General features: G+C 44.5%; 1 protein-coding gene across 1 annotated transcript in view; it reads left to right on the top strand.

Moving 5' to 3' along the window:
- The window catches only part of TNFRSF21 (TNF receptor superfamily member 21), a 179,043-nt gene extending 160,994 nt beyond the window's left edge, over positions 1-18,049 (top strand). The window contains exons 5-6 of the mRNA XM_082251677.1: positions 13,583-13,805; positions 17,084-18,049. Of these exons, the coding sequence (XP_082107803.1) occupies positions 13,583-13,805; positions 17,084-17,313 (453 nt within the window). The 3' untranslated portion in view covers positions 17,314-18,049. The remainder of the gene's footprint in view (positions 1-13,582; positions 13,806-17,083) is intronic.
- Positions 18,050-20,410: the final 2,361 nt, after the last annotated feature.

Genomic DNA, 20,410 nt, shown 5'->3' with positions numbered 1-20,410 from the left:
CAGGAAGAAGCATTGGTGGACGCACTAGTTGTGGCAGTGCAAGAAACCTTAAAACTTGAGGCTTTACCGGCAGAGGCAACTGAAACAGAGACTAATAAGCCCATCAAGACGGCGAAGGCTTTTCCTGTACCTAAATGTTTTGGTAATCAGATTAAAGGAGAATGGGAGCATTCTAAACGTACCTTTACTATTTCCAAGCGTATTGCTAGACGCTATCCGTTTGAGGAATCCATCATTAAGAAATGGACGGTACCACCAGTCGTGGATCCGCCTATTTCCAGGCTGAATAAAGCCACGGTTATTCCAGTGGAGGACACTCCGTCCTTTAAGGATCCGGTGGATCGAAAGATAGAAGCAGAGTCCCGCACTATCTTTTCTCTGATAGGGTCAGCATTTAGACCAGTAATCGTTATTGGTCTAGTTTCCCAGACACTTACGGAATGGGCGAAAATGGTACGCCAAGATCTTAGGGGAAAAGATATTCCCCAGGAGACATCTGATTTGATGGAACAGATCATTAAGGATGCCACTGGGGGCAAGAGCACTTTTTTGCCACAGGCTGCAAAAGCTAAGGGATCTCGCAACAAGCGAGGACCTTTCTTTACCGCCCATAAAGGGCGCCCGGCTGGTACTAGCGGGAAAGGCAAGACTCCTCCAGGAGGGTTCAAGAAGGGGACCAACCCAGCCAAACCCGAAGCAAAGGAGTACACAGCCTGAAGGTGCGCCCCCACCCGGTTTCAGGGTGGGGGGACGTTTTCACCGGTATTCAGGACATTAGATCGAGCATCAACCACTACTACCGGTGCGATTCTTCCCTTCCAACATTTAAGTACCACAGGAAGCGGTAGTTACCGTTCCCTGAAAAGATCTTTTCCTTTACCTTTTCCTAAGATTAGGCCCGATACCTCACAGGAATCGGATCTGGTTGACCAGATAGGCCAAGTAGCCTCTAGTCGGGTGACTTCGGTCCCTGAGGTTCAACCAGAAAAGATCACCTTTCCTGATAACTATCAGGTATTTGATAAATGTGTGGGAACAGAAAACGACCAGACTTTCTCGGATGGTCGGGGCCAGATAGCTCTAGGGACGCCTGGTTCAGATCCAATCAGCGCCAGTGGTCCTAGAAATTCTAGGCTGGCCTCCTCTAGCCGGCCTGGCCGACTTGGACATGTTAGTCGCAGACGTTCCGTGGGAACTTCGTCTCAGGGAGTGTCTGTGGTCTCTAGGACCAATTTACCTTCGTGCTTTACAGTCGCTGGTTTTAATGGCCTGGCCATTGAGACCCAAGTACTGAAGGACAGAGGTTTGTCTACTTCAGTCATTCCTACCCTTATTAAAGCAAGGAAAGCGACTTCCAGCAAAGTCTATTATCACACATGGAAGACTTATATTGCGTGGTGCGAATCTTTAGGATTTCCTCCACGTACCTATTCGGTGACTCGAATATTGGCTTTTTTGCAACAAGGGGTTGAGCAGAAGCTAGCCTTGAGCACCATCAAGGGTCAAGTTTCAGCATTAGCAATCTTCTTTCAGAAGCCTTTAGCTACCAAATCCTTGGTGCGGAATTTCATCCAGGGGGTGCGGCACCTGGCTCCTCCAGTCCGCGCGCCCTTACCGCCCTGGGATCTTAATTTGGTTTTGTCGGTTCTACAGAAACCTCCTTTTGAAAACATCAGGGAGATTCCCTTGCTTACTCTATCCCAGAAGGTGGCCTTCTTGGTGGCTATTACTTCTGCTCGCAGGGTGTCAGAACTGGCTGCATTATCATGCCAGTCACCATACCTAGTGATTCATAGGGATAAGGTAGTACTTCATCCTAAGCCATCTTTTCTTCCCAAGGTGGTTTCAGATTTTCATCTGAATGAAGATATTGTACTACCTTCCTTGTGTCCTCAGCCCAAGCATCATCGGGAACATGCGTTGCATTCCTTAGATGTGGTTCGGGCAATCGGGGTATACCTGAAATCTACGGAATCATTCCGTAAGACGGATTCACTTTTTGTGATCACGGATGGCCCCAGAAAGGGTTTGCCTGCATCTGCCGCGACCATTGCCAAATGGATTAGACAAACGGTGGTACAGGCTTATTCTATTAAGGGTCAGAGTCCTCCGTTCCCTGTTAGGGCGCACTCCACTCGAGCGCTCAGTACTTCCTGGGCCTTTCGCCATCAGGCGTCAGTGGTCCAGGTATGTAAGGCGGCCACCTGGTCGTCGGTACATACCTTTACAAAATTCTATAAAATTGATGTGACGGCATCGGCGGATGCCTCATTTGGCCGCAAGGTTTTGCAGGCCGCAATTTGAGGAGACCGGTGGTCTACCTCGAGGGTTTTTTCTGTTTGAAAAAAAAAAAAAAAAAAAATTTTTTCTCCTTTTTTGTTGAGTCTCATCATAAAGGATGAGCATTGTAAACTTCTAGTTGGCACCGGTTGGGCCTTCTAGATTGGGATTTGATTTCCATTTTCCCACCCCTCAGTTGTGATACTTCTCTGGGACGTCCCGAAGGTGGTGTATCACCGAGGACTACGTCTGTCGATGAGCGCTAGAGAAAAATGGATTTTTGTAAAATCTTACCGTAAAATCCTTTTCTCTTAGCTCATCGACAGACGTAGTCCCCGCCCCTCTGTTTTGGAGTTGGGTTGGGTTAAATTCTCTAAGCACTGCTTTTTCACATAACTGATTTGCTGAGGCAGAGAGAGAGAGGATATACCCTCTGGGACTGCCCCTAGGGTGTGGCCAGAGCTTTTTAATTTCCTGTCTAGTCCTGCTCCTGCGGAGGTAACATAACCCGAAGGTGGTGTATCACCGAGGACTACGTCTGTCGATGAGCTAAGAGAAAAGGATTTTACGGTAAGATTTTACAAAAATCCATTTTTATCTGATTACAGTAGTCTGTATGAAATAAGATAAATGACTATCTAGAGGTGAGCTGACTGCCCCTGGTCTTGTGACTCCCTACTCCTTCTTTCTGATTGCTGGTGTCATTTAATACCGGCTCTGAGTTTTGTAATCTCCTCTGTATTTGTGCACATAGTCCTGCAGTGAAAAAAGTGGCATTCTAGAAAAATTGCAGACTAGCAACATGCAATTTTCCTGCTGAGGTCTATTCTGATATAAAAGTCATGTGCTGAGCCAATTAAAAAAAACTTTGCTTCAATGGTTCTGTCCATAACCTCCAGCTTCATCATTTTTTGCCATTAGAAACTAGGACTGGCTAAATGTACAAGTGATATAGAATATCTCTATAATGTCTTCCAAGCCAGTGATCTCCCTTGGCGGTTTTATTATTATTTTTTTGTTTTAGATTACAGCATATTGCAGCAGTGTCGCTCTCTGGCAGCAAAGAGGAAATAAGAATACATCACAATAGCTGGGGAGTAAAGTATGTACCCCCCGTCCCTGCTACCTTCTCTGTGGTTGGTGATGACAGCCTGGTCACAGCACTGTGTACTGGCAGACGGAAACATAAATATACGCTTGTAAATTGAAACTGTGGAGATTTTTTTTTACAGGCCTAGACACAATATACACTCACTGACCATTTTAATAGGTACACTTTCTGGTACCGGGTTGGACCCCCTTTTTGCCTTCAGAACTGCCCTAATTCTTTGTGGCATAGATTCAACAAGGTGATGGAAACATTCCTCAGAAATTTAGGTCCATATTGACATGATGGCATCACCCAGTTGCTGCACATCCATGATGTGACTCTCCTGTTCCACCACATCCTGCTCTATTGGATTGAAATCTGGTGACTGTGGAGCAGTGGCGTCACTAGGGTTGGTGTCACCTGGTGTGGTAAAACATGGTGTCACCCCCCCCCCCCCCCCTATATTCGGGCCGGGCAGCAGCTCAGCGTTGGGAGTTTTTTGTAGCAGGTTGCGACGGTCATTAAGGCCTAGAGGATAGCAGGTTAGGCACTTCCTAATGCCTCAGTTCCTAGGAGCAGTAACGGATAATGGCTGACAGGCCATCCTGCCAGACCCAGCAAAAATGCAGCAGTGATCCCTCTGGTTATACGTTCGCTCCCTCTGGGTTGACCAGGCTGACTTTGGTCAGTAATGTAGCCCGTCTGTACCCTGGCAATGACAAAGTCTTTCTCTCTCTGGTGGTGCTGGGCAGTGTGGCTCTTTCTGACTTCCCCCCAGCACAGTCCTCTCTTTATGGTGTAGCACTCCCTCCCTCAGCTTTTTCCCAGGTTCCCAGTCCTCAATCTCTCCCCGTAGCAGAGTGCATGCTGGGGGCTATGGTCTGCTCCCTGTGGACTACAAATGGGGCCGCCAATCTTCCGGGACTACATGTCCCATGATGCCCCCCTAGTCTCTTCTGATTGGCCCTGAGCGGTGGCCAATTGGAAGGGAAAAAGACTGGGCAGTAAGCTAGGCGGCAATCAGATGAGAGCCGCTCTCTCTTCTCCTGCACTGCTGACAGGAGAAAAAAGGGGGGGAAGTGGGGAAGATAAACTGACAGCCCGCAGCTCGCTACCTGTTCTCTGGTGGACTGAGCGAGGAAAAGAGCCTGTTGTCACTGCTTAATCATACCTCCCTACTTTGAACTTCAGAATGAGGGACACTGGAGGAGTGAAAAGTTCTGCGGCATGCTAGGTCGCTGTAAATTGTGGGAGGAGCTAAAGGGATATGTTTAAACAAAACCCAGGCTTCCTTGTACCTATAAAATATGCTTTGATTGTTTTGTCTGAGCCTACCTTAAAGAATAAATTCAATAAAATAGTCAGGGACTGCATAGCAACCAGCAACTGTTGAGACAATGAAGACTTTGGTGAGAAGTATATAATGTACAGTATTGTGTATATAGTGCGGGAGTGTGTAAAGCAGAGCACAGGGGTTGGGGAGTGCTGCAGCCAGTGACGGGTTTAGGATACATAGCGCAGGCTGCAGGGGTCCAGGGTGTGTAATGCAATGGGTTCAAGATTTAGATGAATGTAATGCACAGAAGGCTGTAGCCAGTGCCAGGTTTAGGAGTACATGATACACACAGAGAGCATTGTCCAGGAGTACATAATGCACAGAACGCAGGGCTCAGGAGTGTGTAATGTATAAAAAAAAAATAATCAGGAGTACAAAACAAAGAGTGCAGGAGACAGGGGTGTGTAGGGGTAAGGAAAGGGCAAAATTCCTCCCACATACAAGAGATGGTCAGAGACTGTGGAAATAATACAGGAGGTGGTCAGAGACTACAGACATGATACAAGAGATGGTCAGAGACTGCAGACATGATACAAGATATGGTCAGAGACTGCAGACATGATACAAGAGACTGCGGACATGATACAAGAGACTGTCAATGACTGTGGACATTATACAAGAGACTGTCAGAGACTGTGGACATGATACAAGAGACTGTAAATGACCGTGGACATGATACAAGAGACTGTCTGAGACTGTGGACATGATACAAGAGACTGTCTGAGACTGTGGACATGATACAAGAGACTGTGGACATGATACAAGAGACTGTCTGAGACTGTGGACATGATACAGGAGATGGTCAGAGACTGCAGACATTATACAAGAGACTGTCAGAGACTGTGGACATGATACAAGAGACTGTCAATGACTGTGGACATTATACAAGAGACTGTCTGAGACTGTGGACATGATACAAGAGACTGTCTGAGACTGTGGACATGATACAAGAGACTGTCTGAGACTGTGGACATGATACAAAAGACTGTCTGAGACTGTGGACATGATACAAGAGACTGTCAATGACTGTGGACATTATACAAGAGACTGTCAGAGACTGTGGACATGATACAAGAGACTGTAAATGACCGTGGACATGATACAAGAGACTGTCTGAGACTGTGGACACGATACAAGAGACTGTCTGAGACTGTGGACATGATACAAGAGACTGTCTGAGACTGTGGACATGATACAAGAGACTGTCTGAGACTGTGGACATGATACAAGAGACTGTCTGAGACTGTGGACATGATACAGGAGATGGTCAGAGACTGCAGACATTATACAAGAGATGGTCAGACACTGCAGACATAGTACAGGAGATGTCAGACACTGCAGACATAGTACAGGAGATGGTCAGAGAATGTGGAAATAATACAGGAGTTGTCGGAAGACTGCGGACATAGTACAGGGGTTGTATAGTACAGGGGTTGTCGGAAGACTGCGGACATAGTACAGGAGTTGTCGGAAGACTGCGGACATAGTACAGGGGTTGTTGGAAGACTGCGGACATAGTACAGGGGTTGTTGGAAGACTGCGGACATAGTACAGGGGTTGTCGGAAGACTGCGGACATAGTACAGGAGTTGTCGGAAGACTGCGGACATAGTACAGGGGTTGTCGGAAGACTGCGGACATAGTACAGGGGTTGTCGGAAGACTGCGGACATAGTACAGGGGTTGTCGGAAGACTGCGGACATAGTACAGGGGTTGTCGGAAGACTGCAGACATAGTACAGGGGTTGTCGGAAGACTGCGGACATAGTACAGGGGTTGTCGGAAGACTGCGGACATAGTACAGGGGTTGTTGGAAGACTGCGGACATAGTACAGGGGTTGTTGGAAGACTGCGGACATAGTACAGGGGTTGTCGGAAGACTGCGGACATAGTACAGGGGTTGTCGGAAGACTGCGGACATAGTACAGGGGTTGTCGGAAGACTGCGGACATAGTACAGGGGTTGTCGGAAGACTGCGGACATAGTACAGGGGTTGTCGGAAGACTGCAGACATAGTACAGGGGTTGTCGGAAGACTGCGGACATAGTACAGGGGTTGTTGGAAGACTGCGGACATAGTACAGGGGTTGTCGGAAGACTGCGGACATAGTACAGGGGTTGTCGGAAGACTGCGGACATAGTACAGGGGTTGAAAAAAAGTCTGGTGCGCTAAATTGTTACCATCATGAACAAGTGTTATGTGATACCAAAACTTGACCTTATTAAACAATTGTGATGATTACAAAAAATTAAATACAGAGTGAATAAATATTCCTTGAAAGAATATTACTTAAAACAAAATTATGCAATTGTCACACACAATAAAAAAGTCCAAATGTGAAAAATGATGACAATCGTGATACAAATGGGATGTGAAGGTTTCCCACCACCTCACAGATTTGCTTCTTACCAGAATTGGGTTGGTAAAGGGCAGATAGCAGAAAAATCGGTCCAAATGCAAGGGATGGGAATGCCACTTACCTCTCTGCACATGGACAGGATTAAGATATGACGGTCAACTTCCAACTACCTACACTTCTCATTGTCTCCTATGTATCAGATCTCCGTCTACCGCAGGTAATTCAAATACCGACTTCCCCACCAGGTGAAGTGGCTCCTCCCACTGATCCTACATCAAGAAGTAAAAGGACCTCGGATTGAGCTATATGCCAGGAGCGCCAGGAGTCCCTCTTTACATATGACCTCCAGAGAGTCTGCATAATAACCAATAGCCTGAAATAATTGGGATCTGGTAAGCAGCCCTTTTATATATAGGTGTGAGTCTCAGCACAGCACTCACTCTCGGTTTCATCACAGAGGTTCCCCTTGGAACCGATTTTTCTGCTATCTGCCCTTTACCAACCCAATTCTGGTAAGAAGCAAATCTGTGAGGTGGTGGGAAACCTTCACTTTGTATCACGATTGTCGTCACTTCTGAATACCAGTTCACCACTATTTCACCTCCCAACATTCAGCACCTGTGGATTTTAATTGGACTTTATTTTGGGATTTATTGCACTTTTCACATTTGGACTTATTATTGTGTGTGACAATTGCATAATTTTGTTTTATCCTTGGTTCACACTTATGCGATGCGGGAAGGCTGCGAATTCGCAGCCTGTTCCCGCATCACAAACGCACCCTTGGCAGTTCACACTGCCATATGCGATACGCTGGGGGTGTCAATGTAATCTTAACGACACCCCCAGTTTGATCGCATATCGCAGTGCGATCTTACAGTTTGCACAGGATCGGATCGCACAAGTGTGAACCGCTGTGCGATCCGATCCTGATGCGGCTCAAAAAAAGGGTCCTGTGCGATTTTACTGCGGGTGCAGTGCGAATTTAGCCATACAAAGTGTATGGCTGAATTCGCACCGCACAGCCGATTGCATATAATGAAGGAGCAGTGCGCTCCGATATTACATGCGAGCGCCGCACTTGCACAAATGTGAATCGGCTGTTAAGTAATATTCTTTCAAGGAATATTTATTCACTCTGTATTTTATTTTTTGTAATCATCACAATTGTTTAATAAGGTCCAGTTTTGGTATCACATAACACTTGTTCATGATGGTAACCATTTAGTGCACCAGACTTTTTTCATCACTATTTATTCCTATTGGATCTTTGGTTGCAGCTCACATACATTTATCAGTGCACTTTTCCACATACATTATAGTACAGGGGATAATGGAGACTGGGAGCATGCTTCTGTAGTTTACAAGAGACTGGACACATAGTACATGGTATATTACAGCAGCACTCTCCTAAAACATAAAATACTTTTGAAGTTCAATTTTCTTGAAGTTAAAAAGAACATGAACAATCCTTCCAGTTATAATGTGCCAGCAGTGCAAGGGTTACCTGCAATTTACCTTGTCCTACTAACGGTAGCTTCTTCTATCCTGACAGAGAATGCCATAATCAGCAGCGTGGTGTGTGCCTCCTCCCCCTCCTCCTCTGTGTACACAGGAAGTAAACATCACAGCTTAAGGAGGAGGGGCGGCTTTAGTTCAGTGTACTCCGTACATACACTACAGTGAGAAGTGTAGACTGGAGGCAGCTGGGGAGACATCCCGGGCTGGTGTCACCCCTCTGGCGGGTGTCACCCGGTGCGGACCGCCCCCCCGCACCCCCCATAGTGACGCTACTGCTGTGGAGGCCATTGGAGTACAGTGATCTCATTGTCATGTTGAAGAAACCAGTGGTGAGATGATCTGAGCTTTGTGACATTGTGCATTATCCTGCTGGAAGGAGCCATCAGAATAGGAGTACACTGTAATCATAAAGGGATGGACATGGTCAGCAACAATACTCAGGTGGTAGGCCATGGCGTTTAACTGATGCTCAGTTGGTACTAAGGGACCCAAAGTGTGCCAAGAAAATATCCCCCACACCATTACACCACCAGCCTGAACCATTGACACAAGGCAGGATGGATCTATTCTTTCATGACAAATTCTGACCCTACCATCTGAATGTTGCAGCTGAATATAAGACTCCTCAGACCAGGCAACATTTTTCCAATCTTCTATAGTCCAATTTTGGTGAGCTGTGCGAATTGTAGCCTCAGTTTCCTTTTTCTTAGCTGACAGGTGTGCCACCCGGTGTGGACCTTGGTTGTAACAAATGGTTATTTGAGTTACTGTTACCTTTCTATCATCTCAAACCAGTCTGCCCATTCTCCTCATAAAAGGCACATTTGTCCACACAACTGACACTCGCTGGATATTTTCTCTTTTTCAGATCATTTTCTGTAAACCCTAGAGATGGTTGTGTGTGAAAATCCCAGTAGATGAACAGTTTTTAAAATACTCAGACCAGTCTTTCTGGCACCAACAACCATGCCACATTCAAAGTGACTTGAATCCCCTTTCTTCCCCATTCTGATGCTCTGTTTGAACTTCATCAAGTTATCTATACCGCGTCTAGAATTGCTTAAATGCATTGAGTTGCTGCCATATGGTTGGCTAATTAGCAATTTGTGTTACCCATCAATTGAACAGGTGTACCTAATAAATATTATTTACAATAATAATACAATGCTTACTTCAATAAATAATATAATGCTTATTTAAATAACACAATGCTTGTTTCAATATATATTTGGTGCCTTTGGTTTGTAAGAGTTTATTCTCTGGTTGCAGGGGAATGATGGAAAGGTAATTAAAGGGTGCGTACTTGGCCTGCTATAAAGGGAAAAGGTTAGTTTGCCTGCTGTAGTCAAGGTACAAGTTCATTTTAGGTGGTTTTCATATTTTCATTTATGGCTGATATTAGTATTCACATGGAGTTCCATCAGGCTGTTCTGCCAGGGCACACACTGAGCCTCTCTGATACGGGGAGAGTCGCTCCTGTTACCATGCCCGCTCCCAGTAATTGACAATGATTGACAGCTCTGCCTCCTTTCTCTCCGGTTAATCGTTACCCTCTATGTCCTCTGATTTCTGTGACCAGGCAGCCATCACGTCAAGCAATGATGGCAACCTTCAGCTAACATTGAACTGGACTGCTTTGAACTTGGCTTATTTATCAGACAGCTGTTGAGAAGCCAAGCAATGTTTGCATCTTAACATGGCTTCATTATAATTTCTGCAAAGCTATAACTGCCTAATGTTTCTAAAGGTTCTCATGATAGTTGGGTCCTATGTAGCGGGTTTTTATTTGTTTTAAGTGGGTTTTGCCTTCCGAAACAAATCTATGGAGATGCAAAACCTGCTTGAAGCATGTTAAATGCAGGTCAGATGGAAGACAACTACAAGTCAAATGCATGTCAGTGAGTTCTGTATGATCTCAGAAGCATCACAAACTGATGGCATCGACCCAAGCCCAAACGCTCATCAACACAGGCCTTTAAATACATATATACTCATCAGCCACTTAGGTGCACCTCCCTAGTGTTGAGTTTGACTCCCCTTTTTGCCTTCAGAACTGCCTTAAAGCGGAGTTCCACCCTTTGAAAGCTTTTTTTAATAAAAATACCCCCGGGACAGTCAGGGGTAGTGCATTCCACAATGGATAGCCTCTGATCTGTCCCGGGTTGCACTTACTTTTTAGAAGAAATACTTACCTTGAAAATGTATTGTACTTCGCTGCCATCTCCGGTGTGGGCAGCTTGAAGCCAGCGCGATCCTCTTCTGTGTCCTCTTCCGTCTTCTTCGGTCCCACGATGCACTGCACCGGTTCTGCCGTCACTTCCGGTGCCGCAGTGTCATCCCTGCACAGCTTCTGGGCATGCCCAGAAGCTTTTTAGCAAGGTATGATGGTGCCTGCACCGGAACAGATGTCGGGGCCGCTGCAGGCACATTGATTCCTGGGAGCGATGACGTTCAGCTCCCAGGAATCATTGCAAGCCAGGAAGTGACGAATCGCTGTGGCCGCCAACGGGAGGAAGAGGAAGTAGGGCAAGTATATTTTCTTCTAAACCAGGTAAGTAAAAAAAAAAAATTGCGATTATCCATTTGTTTTTCAGGTGACCCCGGGCATGAAGATGGAGGTAAGTTTAATTTTAGGGTGGAACTCCGCTTTAATTCTTCCTGGCATAGATTCAACAAGGTATTAAAAACATTCCTCAGAGATTTTGGTCCATATTGACATGATAGCATCACGCAGTTGCTGCAGATTTGTCGGTTGCACATCCATGATGCGAATTTCCCTTTCCACCACATCCCAAAGGTGCTCTATTGGATTAAGATCTGGTGACCGTGGAGGCCATTGGAGTACAGTGATCTCATTGTCATGTTCAATAACAAGTGGTGAGATGATTTGAGCTTTGTGACATGGTGCATTATCCTGCTGGAAGGAGTCATCAGAAGATGGGCACACTGTAGTCATACAGACCTCTGACATCAACAAGGCATTTTCGTCCACACAGCTGACACTCCCTGGATATTTTCTCTTTTTCGGACCATTCTCTGTAAACCCTAGAAATGGTTCTGCATGAAAATTCCAGTAGATGAGCAGTTTTTGAAATACTCAGACTAACCCGTCTGGTACCAACAACCATGCAAAAGTCACTTAAATCCCATTTCTTCCCCATTCTGATGCTCTGTTTGAACTTCAGCAAATCTTCACCTCATCTAGATGCCTATATTTATTGAGTTGCTGCCATGTGATTGGTTAAATAGCAATTTGTGTTACCAAGCTTTTGAACAGGTGTATCTAATAAAGTGGCTGGTGAGTAATGCCCCTTTCACACAGGCGGACTGTTCAGATCCGCCTGTCAGTTTTTTTGGCAGATCTGAACGGACAACCCATGCATCTCTATGGGGCATCGGATGTCAGCGGAGACATGTCCGCTGACCTCTGATCCGTCAAATCTGGACGGATGGAAACCCTATTTTCCATTAGTCGATCGGATGAAAACGGACAGACAGTCCGTTACCATCCGATTCCCCCATAGAGAACAGCGGGACCAGACAGCTGTGTCTCCGCACACAGAGTGTGATCCCCCGCTGAGATAAACGGAGTCTACCTTACGGACTGGATTGTGTGAAAGGGGCTTAAGATTACTGAGCAAAAGTTTAAGAAGGTGTGAAAAAAAAAAAATTCTGTACACAAAGAATGCTTTTAGCCTTTCAGGCAACCCTCTGACAACATTCTATGGGTCTAGCCATTTTCCATCTTGTAAGTTCATTAACGTTTATTAAAAAAAAAAAAAATAATTGGAAATATTAAACTAGAAGTCCCCCCATCTCTGAGCGAGGTGCTGCCTGGGGGGGGGGGGGGGGGACAATTTGGTGGATGCTGGTCTTTTATTCCATTAAGTATTTTAAAGCTTCTTTTTTCTTAGAGCAATTTAAAGCATTATAAGACCTTCTTTCTTATGAGGTGTCAGGCTCTGGTGATGATGTCCATGTGGTGGTGGTTGGAGCACTGGACTGGCAGAGGCTTCTCGTGACTTGTGGTTAATAGTTGGAAATATCTTCCATATTCTTCTTCAATATTTTTTAATTGAAATAGTTTTGTTTTTTTTTTTATAAAAACCCTGGTGTGCCTCCTGGGTTCTTCAGGGGTGCCTTGACAAAATGGCAACAAATTGCCACAGGTTTTTACTTTGTAGAATTACAACTCTGGCCATTGTGCTGGTCAGGCCACTGGCACCCTGATAACCCTGGGCACTGTGCTGGTCAAGCCACTGGCACCCTGATAATCCTGGACGTTGTGCGGATAAGCACTGAGGTCACATTAGCAAATAAAAGAAGAGAAACTGAGGGAGAAGAGAAACCCTAGAATACTAGTCCATACCAGTTTGCAATAGTGGAGGGATAAATCACTTCTAATGTCGGATGGCCCACGTGTATGGATGTTGCTACGTTATGTAAAACTATTAGTTTAGGGTTTTTTTTACATTTTAGAATGGGGTGCCTCGAGATTTTGCTGAATTGTTAAGGGTGCCACAACTAAAAAAAGGTTGAGAAACACTAGTCTAGATCTATGGTTAAAACAAGAACCCATATGACCTTCCTGCAGCGGCTGTGTCTAGGGGAGACCACAGCATTGCTAATTATTACAAACGTTTTTAGTAGTTAGGGTTTGAGAACAGTAAGATGAAACAGAAATAAAGAAATGGGTGAGGCTTAGTACAGATTTTATCAATGGGCAGCCACACTAGTTGATGGGACATGCACAACTCACATAGGGCACCAAACCTAGCTACATATTTGTGCATTCTTAATATACAGGCTGTGCATGATGAAAAGGTCACATTCTATGTAGAGGTGATTGTGGAATTCTAACACTTAAATATTTCTCAGATAGATAATTTGAATATTTAGTACATTTGAATAAATGGATTTATAATATACATGTGTAACTAATTCAAAAAGAAAAAAAATAAAGTTTAAGTACATGACATTTATTTCTTCTCCTCATAGATAGAAGATGAGAAGCTTGCTCTCCAGGTGACCTCCACCCAGCCAATGCCAGCTCCTGATGCCTGCCTCAAGGCTCCTGATCAAGTTGCACCACCTACAGAACCCTCCCCTCTTGACAAGAGTAAAGGCTTCTTCGTCGACGAGTCTGAACCTCTCCTTCGCTGTGACTCCACCTCCAGCGGGTCCTCTGCCCTTAGCAGAACAGGCTCGTTTATAACCAAAGGTAATTATATAGGCCTTTCTAATTTGTGATTTGAAAATATCCCAGTACTGTAATAAACATAATTGCGATGGAGGATAGGAAAGGTAGACATGCTGATATGTATCAGTGATGATGTCCAAGTTAGAGCTGTGGGACACCTTCTCATCTTACCGCGTAGTGCCTGTTCCTCTCTATAGGGTCGATAGGGCATTATATTGTAGGATATAAGAGGTAGATAACAGGAGTATGCTAGACTTGGGATTCAGGTCAATACATGCATAGGGTTTACAGATTACTAGAGTGAGCAGAAAAAGATCTAACAGGAGTAGATGATGTGTATAGTTGTGCTACTATTAATGTAAACCTGAACTGTGGAAGCTGAGGAAAAAAGCAACCAGAGGGCAAAGGGCTAGTCACTAGTGTTGTCTGTAGGCTCCCTGAAACGGACCTTTTCCCATCACTGACTTACCATGCTGTATTCTGTACAGTGGCTCTGCATGGAGGCAACCATGTCAGTAGAGGCAGAGCTTTGTTTCCTCAAGATGGAACTGTCTGTCACACTTACCCCTAACGCAGGAGGTCAGAGACTATAGCTGGCCACGGTGTTCTTCACCTATAGCAACCCCTTTCCCATAAGACAAGCGGGCCTACCAGTACTCTGTTGCCCCCAGGAATTATACACACTGCTATATTGCCTGGCTGCCACGCCAGAGCATGCGTGAACTGAGAAAAGCAAACCAGTGACAGGTGTCAATGACAGTCCAGGTAAAAGGCGAGCAAAGTTCAGAGAAAAGTCAATATCCGATCCGAAGTCATACACAGGGAAATCCAATCTAGCAAAGCAGGGCAGACAGACAGCTTGATCAGTTATTGCACACTCTGTCACAAGCATGAGACTGCAAGCTTGGCTAGCTTATATCAGGTTTGGTCTCCACCCAGAGTTTGGCCACATCAATCACCTTGTGGGTGACAGACAAACAAAGAGAATGCCACAGCCAAAATCAGGATGCTGGAAAGAGGAGCAGGAGCGCTAGATACTCCTGAAAAATCAGCAGGTGCGATATAGAATGCATAGATCAACAGAACTGATGAAGCCAAAGCAGGGAGATCCTTGCAATGGAGATTCTGAGGTATAGCTTCCACTCCAGCAAGAACATTGAGCAGCACAGTAGTGACCTCACAAATCTCGCTGAGTCCCATGAGCAGTTAGTTAGCATTGCAGCTATGGGGCTACAGAACACAAAGCGTATTGTTTTTTAAAGAGAATGTAAGACAAAAGGCACATTTTTTTCAGGAAACTGCTTAGACAGAATTCATATTTCTAGATGTTTCATATAAGATGGCAAATCTTTCGGTTAAATCCCCTTATTTAATCTAAAAACCCTGTGAAGAACACGTAAGCCATTCTAAGTGTTTAAATATAGATAGCCTGCAAAATCAAAGCACCACAAGGGCATGCTATTACCTTTGTTAGCCAGAAAAAGCATCTTTTGTGCACCCTTCTAATTCCCAGATTTTCCCAACTTTGGGGCAAAGTCCTATCCTATGGGAGTTAAAGTAGATCTGAAGTAAAGATTTGCTATGTTATAGGGAACATCTGGAAAAATTAATTGTTCCCAAGCAGTACCCTGGTTACTAGTCCTTTAAGCCTCTTTAATGAGACATTGGAGCCCTGGAAGCATTGAAGTTCCAGGAGTCTGAGAAAGCGATTGGCTGGCTGTATAGCTGCCCAGTCACTTTCATCAGAAATCCAAGAGTTGGCTTGTGAAAGATCACACGAAGATACACACAGTGGGGTTAACTTACTAAAACTGGAGAGTACAAAATCTGGTGAAGCTCTGCATGGTAGCCAACCGGCTTCTCACTTCAGCTTGTTCAATTAAGCTTTGACAAAAAAAAAACTGGAAGCTGATTGGTTTCTATGCAGAGCTGCACAAGTTTCCACTCTCCAGTTTTGGTAAATCAACCCCAGTGTGTATAAAACCCTCGCTACCAGTGGCATAAGCCTTACGTCTGTAGCAATCAAAGGGTTAAAGCTGTATTAAACCCAAAAAATGTATAAAATATAGCTTACCTACCTTTAAATGTGGTGGCTGCATTCATGATCTTTGTTTAGGCTTTTTTTTTTTTTTTACTTTATTTTTACCTGCTGATCTGGCAAGTAACCCTTCCTTTCTTAGAGTGTCTCCACTCTAGCAATCTGCAAAGGGTAGTGTTAGATGTACTGGTAGGTTTAGATGGACTTGACTAACAAATTTAAAGCCAAACTCCAGCTAACACTTTTTTAAGCATTTACAGCAACAGTTTTTTTTCTTCCTTTTGGGATTAAGGTTTTACATAAATCAATAAAAGCTGACCATTGTAAGCACCCCTGTGAGTGTTCAATGGTTTGTCTCAAACCTCTAACTACCGCTTTTACTGGACAGCTTGGTTGTTAAAGGAAGTTGAAAAAAACAGTTACTGGCTGGACCAACCGGTAAAAATAAAGGGGGAAGAAAAGTAGAAAAATGAAATCGAATGCAGCTAAGACGTGTAAGAATTGGTAGGCTTTTGGGTTTAATACCACTTTAAAGAGGTTGTACACCGAGAAATTTTTTTTTTATCTTCTTTACATCCTGAAAGAGAAACCCATAATGAGCTAGTATGCATCGCATACTAGCTCATTATGAAATACTTACCTTAGAACGAGCCCCCGCCGTGCCGTCCGCTTACCTGTATGACGGGCGACATGTATAGTCGCCCGTCTTCCGGGATCGCGGCATCCGGCCATCTGATTGGCCGGAGCCGCGGTGACGTCACTCCCGCGCACGCGCGCGGGAGCCGACGGTCACGGCACGGGGCTCTGAAGGAACGGCACGATCAGCCGTTCCTTCAGAGCGCATGCGCCAGTGACGTCACTGGCTGCATTAAAGGTAAATATCTCCTAAACCGTACATGTTTAGGAGATATTTACAGTACCTATAGGTAAGCCTTAATATAGGCTTACCTATAGGTACAACTTCCTGAGGAGGGTTTACTTCCTCTTTAAGTCAATGACCTTTTGTAATAAGGGTCCTGCTCTGTAATCCTAAGAAAAAAGACTTGAGAAATAGACTCCTAAAATGAATACTCCGGTAGATGAACAGAGTATAAGATGTGTTCCAAGGAACACGGTGTGATTTCCAAATGTCTGCAAAGGTTCAGTGATGCGTTCCAAGGTTGGTTAAAGCTGTTTTTGCTGATGTTAAATATTTATTCAGAACACACTTTAATGTCATCCTGGCTTACCGAATAATGTCTTTATTCTTTGCCTGACACAGAAAAGAAAGACACCGTTCTGCGCCAAGTCCGCTTGGACCCCTGTGATTTGCAGCCCATCTTTGATGACATGCTGCCCATCCTGAGTCCAGAGGAGCTGCAGGTCATTGATGAGATACCACAGGCAGAGGATAAGCTAGACCGCCTCTTCGAGATCGCAGGCGTCAAGAGCCAGGAGGCCAGCCAAAAACTTCTGGACTCGGTCTACAGCCACCTCCCTGACCTGCTGTAGCCTTAGAAATAAGAGTTGAGCGTTCAGCTTGCCTTGTACAAGTGATTTCACTGCTTTCTTCACAACCATCCATGAACATCCTCAACTACCCAAAGCCAACACATTGGCATTTTTCTCTGGGCGATTCAAATAAAACTGCAAATAACTTCATTTGCAGCTTTGTACATATCATGTTTATTTCATTTTAAGGGAATTCACATCTCATTGGCAGAGCACATTTTTTTGTGTTTCATGTGTTGGACATTGCTTGGGACATCTTGTCCAGTATGGTATAAGTGGTTTTTTGCATTCAGAAGGCATTCCAAACATGCTCGGCACCATATGATAATCAGGATGCATTCTACAGCCAGATCGACAGATCCAATATTCTACATAGTGCGACCTTCTGTCCAGCACCAACAGCTGCTTGATTGACAGTATTTATTGTTGAACATTGGGCTGATGATCTGTTTTTGGATTACAGTTAGAGATGACACCTACCTTTCTGGCTGCTAAATAGACTTCTAATGCATGGTACATACCTACAGTATACTGCAGTTGGTACGCTAAAGATGGTTTAGGATCCTCAAGTGGAGATTCTATGGCCACACTGGTGACTGTTTCCAGGATTGACTAATTACGTTCTTAAATGCTGCACTCGTCTTAATAACCACACCTTCCTCCATGCATCTAGAGGAGCTTTTCTCTCATGTTGAAAGTGCATCTAAATTAAAAACACAAAAAAAATATATATTGCAGCTTAGATTTAGTGGCTGCATCAGTATTTTTTTTTTCTTTTTTTTTTTTTAAGACTTTTTACCTTTACTTACATCTATAAGTCCTGTGAATAATACACTTACTGTCCCTTCAAGGCTACAGTCATTTTTTTCAAAGTATCTACTGGAGAAGCCATGGCAATCACATAGTCTGGACATTAAACATGTCTGCCTTTGTTCACCTCAGTTACATGGTTGATTGATAGGGCTGTTTATTTAAACAAGAAAGATAGGGAAGTTTGTGCTTTCTTTCCATTTCACAGGGAGTGACAAAACCTATGCCGCCACCACATTGAATAAGCTGCAATATATCATTTTTTTTGGCTTTGGATTTAGATATGCTTTAAGGGGGGAAGTCCACCCAAAACGTGGTTTGAATGACCCACCATCTTGCATTACTGGTAGACTCAAGACTGGCAAGATCTCTTAACTGATGTTCCCTGCTTTGCCCACCTGCAACAGCAAGCAGATAATACGGCTACAGGAGCAAGACTACATGGTGGAGTAGACAATTTTCAAAAATGGAAATATAATTTCTGGGTTAACAGACCCCTTAAAGGAATCTTGTTATACTTAAGTGAAGTACTAGGCCTGCCATTGCTGGCTCACTATGAATAAAAATAAAAAAAGTGCATGTTGCTTGGCCATGTCTGGCATCACAACTTTGAGTCACTGACCCGGAACAAGCATGGTGTGAATTAGCATCAGATAAGTCTCAAAAACTCCTTATTTCTATACTTGTTCCTGTCAGTGAATAGCTAAAGCCACGGCACTAGCATGGCGGCCAAGCAACTAGCATTGTCGTAAGAAATGGTCAACAACAGCATGATTCTTTCTGGACTTCAGCTTGGAAAACAAGTCCTTTCTTCCTAGCTCTCAAATCTAGAACCCCCAGGTGCTTAGCTACCTAGGCATGACCGCATACTCTACATCCCACTGTCTGTGATCTTCCATGGTGCTGACTGTTCCTGTACAGTAATTCCATATATACTTTAATGGGTTCACACTGCAGCAGTAACGTGGCCCCTTATGTCTATAGGGAATAGGGCTGCACGATATTGGAAAAAAAATACATTGCAATATTTTTTTTTCAACTATATATATTGCGATATTGAGAGGAAATCATGGAAGTATTGCAGCAGCGCAGCCTTCTTCTGATTGTAATTGCAGATTGCACCACACAGCCAGGGCAGGCCAGGGTTAATGTTATTATAGGGATTGACAGTGACAGTCAGTGTGGATTAGGCACAGTCGGGAGGTAGAAGAACACAGCCTGACATGACATCCGTCCAGTCCCACACGTACTGACTCGACTCTTCACTCTGAACTGTTACAATACAAGCTTGTTTCCAGTTCTTCAGTGTGCTGAGAGCCGCTGATTGGTTACAGGGAGGAGCTGAGCTCCTCACTCTAGGATCATATTACCATCAGCTGCAGGCAGACTGAACGTGTGGGACGGATGTCGGGCTGTGTTCTGCTACAACCACTGTGAGTCATCCCGACTTCTCCCTGCCTAATGCCTATGCCTTACATCGTATCTTCGGCGATGTGACTATCGCCCACGCCCACAGCACGATAGTCGATATCACATCGACTATCGTTCAGCCCTAATAGGGAATTACTGCATAGGCGCAGCCAGTGGTGGAGACGATTTTGGGCCCAGTGATATAAACATTGGAGGAGGTACCCACTGTCACAAAGGGGACAGCACCTGCCTGAGGGGTTCTAAGAAAAATAAGGGTGCTAAGGAGTATATGCTGATTTTTCAGATGCAAACATATAAATTCTATTTGGGAGGGGGTTGCCCCTTCTGTTTTGAAGGAGAAACAAAGTAAAAACATTTAGTCATATGGACTATCATTTCTCAGGATGAGGGTACCTACCTTTATTTTTTTTTTTTTCTTAGCGTGAAATTAAAAATTCATCTGCCTTAAGGACACAGGCAGCTTATTTTGTGTTGGAAGTCGGTGTTCATGAACATACACCTGCAGGCTGCAAACTGCAGTGAAAACCGAAACTACTAAGAAAAGGTCACCACTATTAAAACTCTTTCCATTATACTGTCTAGGGCAGCCTTTCTCAACCAGGGTTCCATGAACCTTCTAAGGTTCCTCCAGAGGTTGCTAGGGGTTCCATGAGCAAAGATAAAGCCCGCTCACCCCCCATCAACACAGTCAAATCCCTTCCGCTGACCCATTGTGTTCTCCTGGCGGATAAGACGCTAGCAATAATTGCATGTAAAATTCAGCAGGTTGGTTGTACCCAAGAGGATCGATCAATCAACTTGGGTACATTCAGCCTGCCCATACATGGTTCAAACCTCGGCCTGTTCCTGCTGCACT

The sequence above is a fragment of the Pelophylax lessonae genome, assembly GCF_965119305.1.
Source record: "Pelophylax lessonae genome assembly, chromosome: 3".
Lineage (NCBI taxonomy): Eukaryota > Metazoa > Chordata > Amphibia > Anura > Ranidae > Pelophylax > Pelophylax lessonae.
The sequence above is the reverse complement of the archived record's forward strand: the minus strand, read 5'-3'. Positions and strand labels throughout refer to the sequence as shown.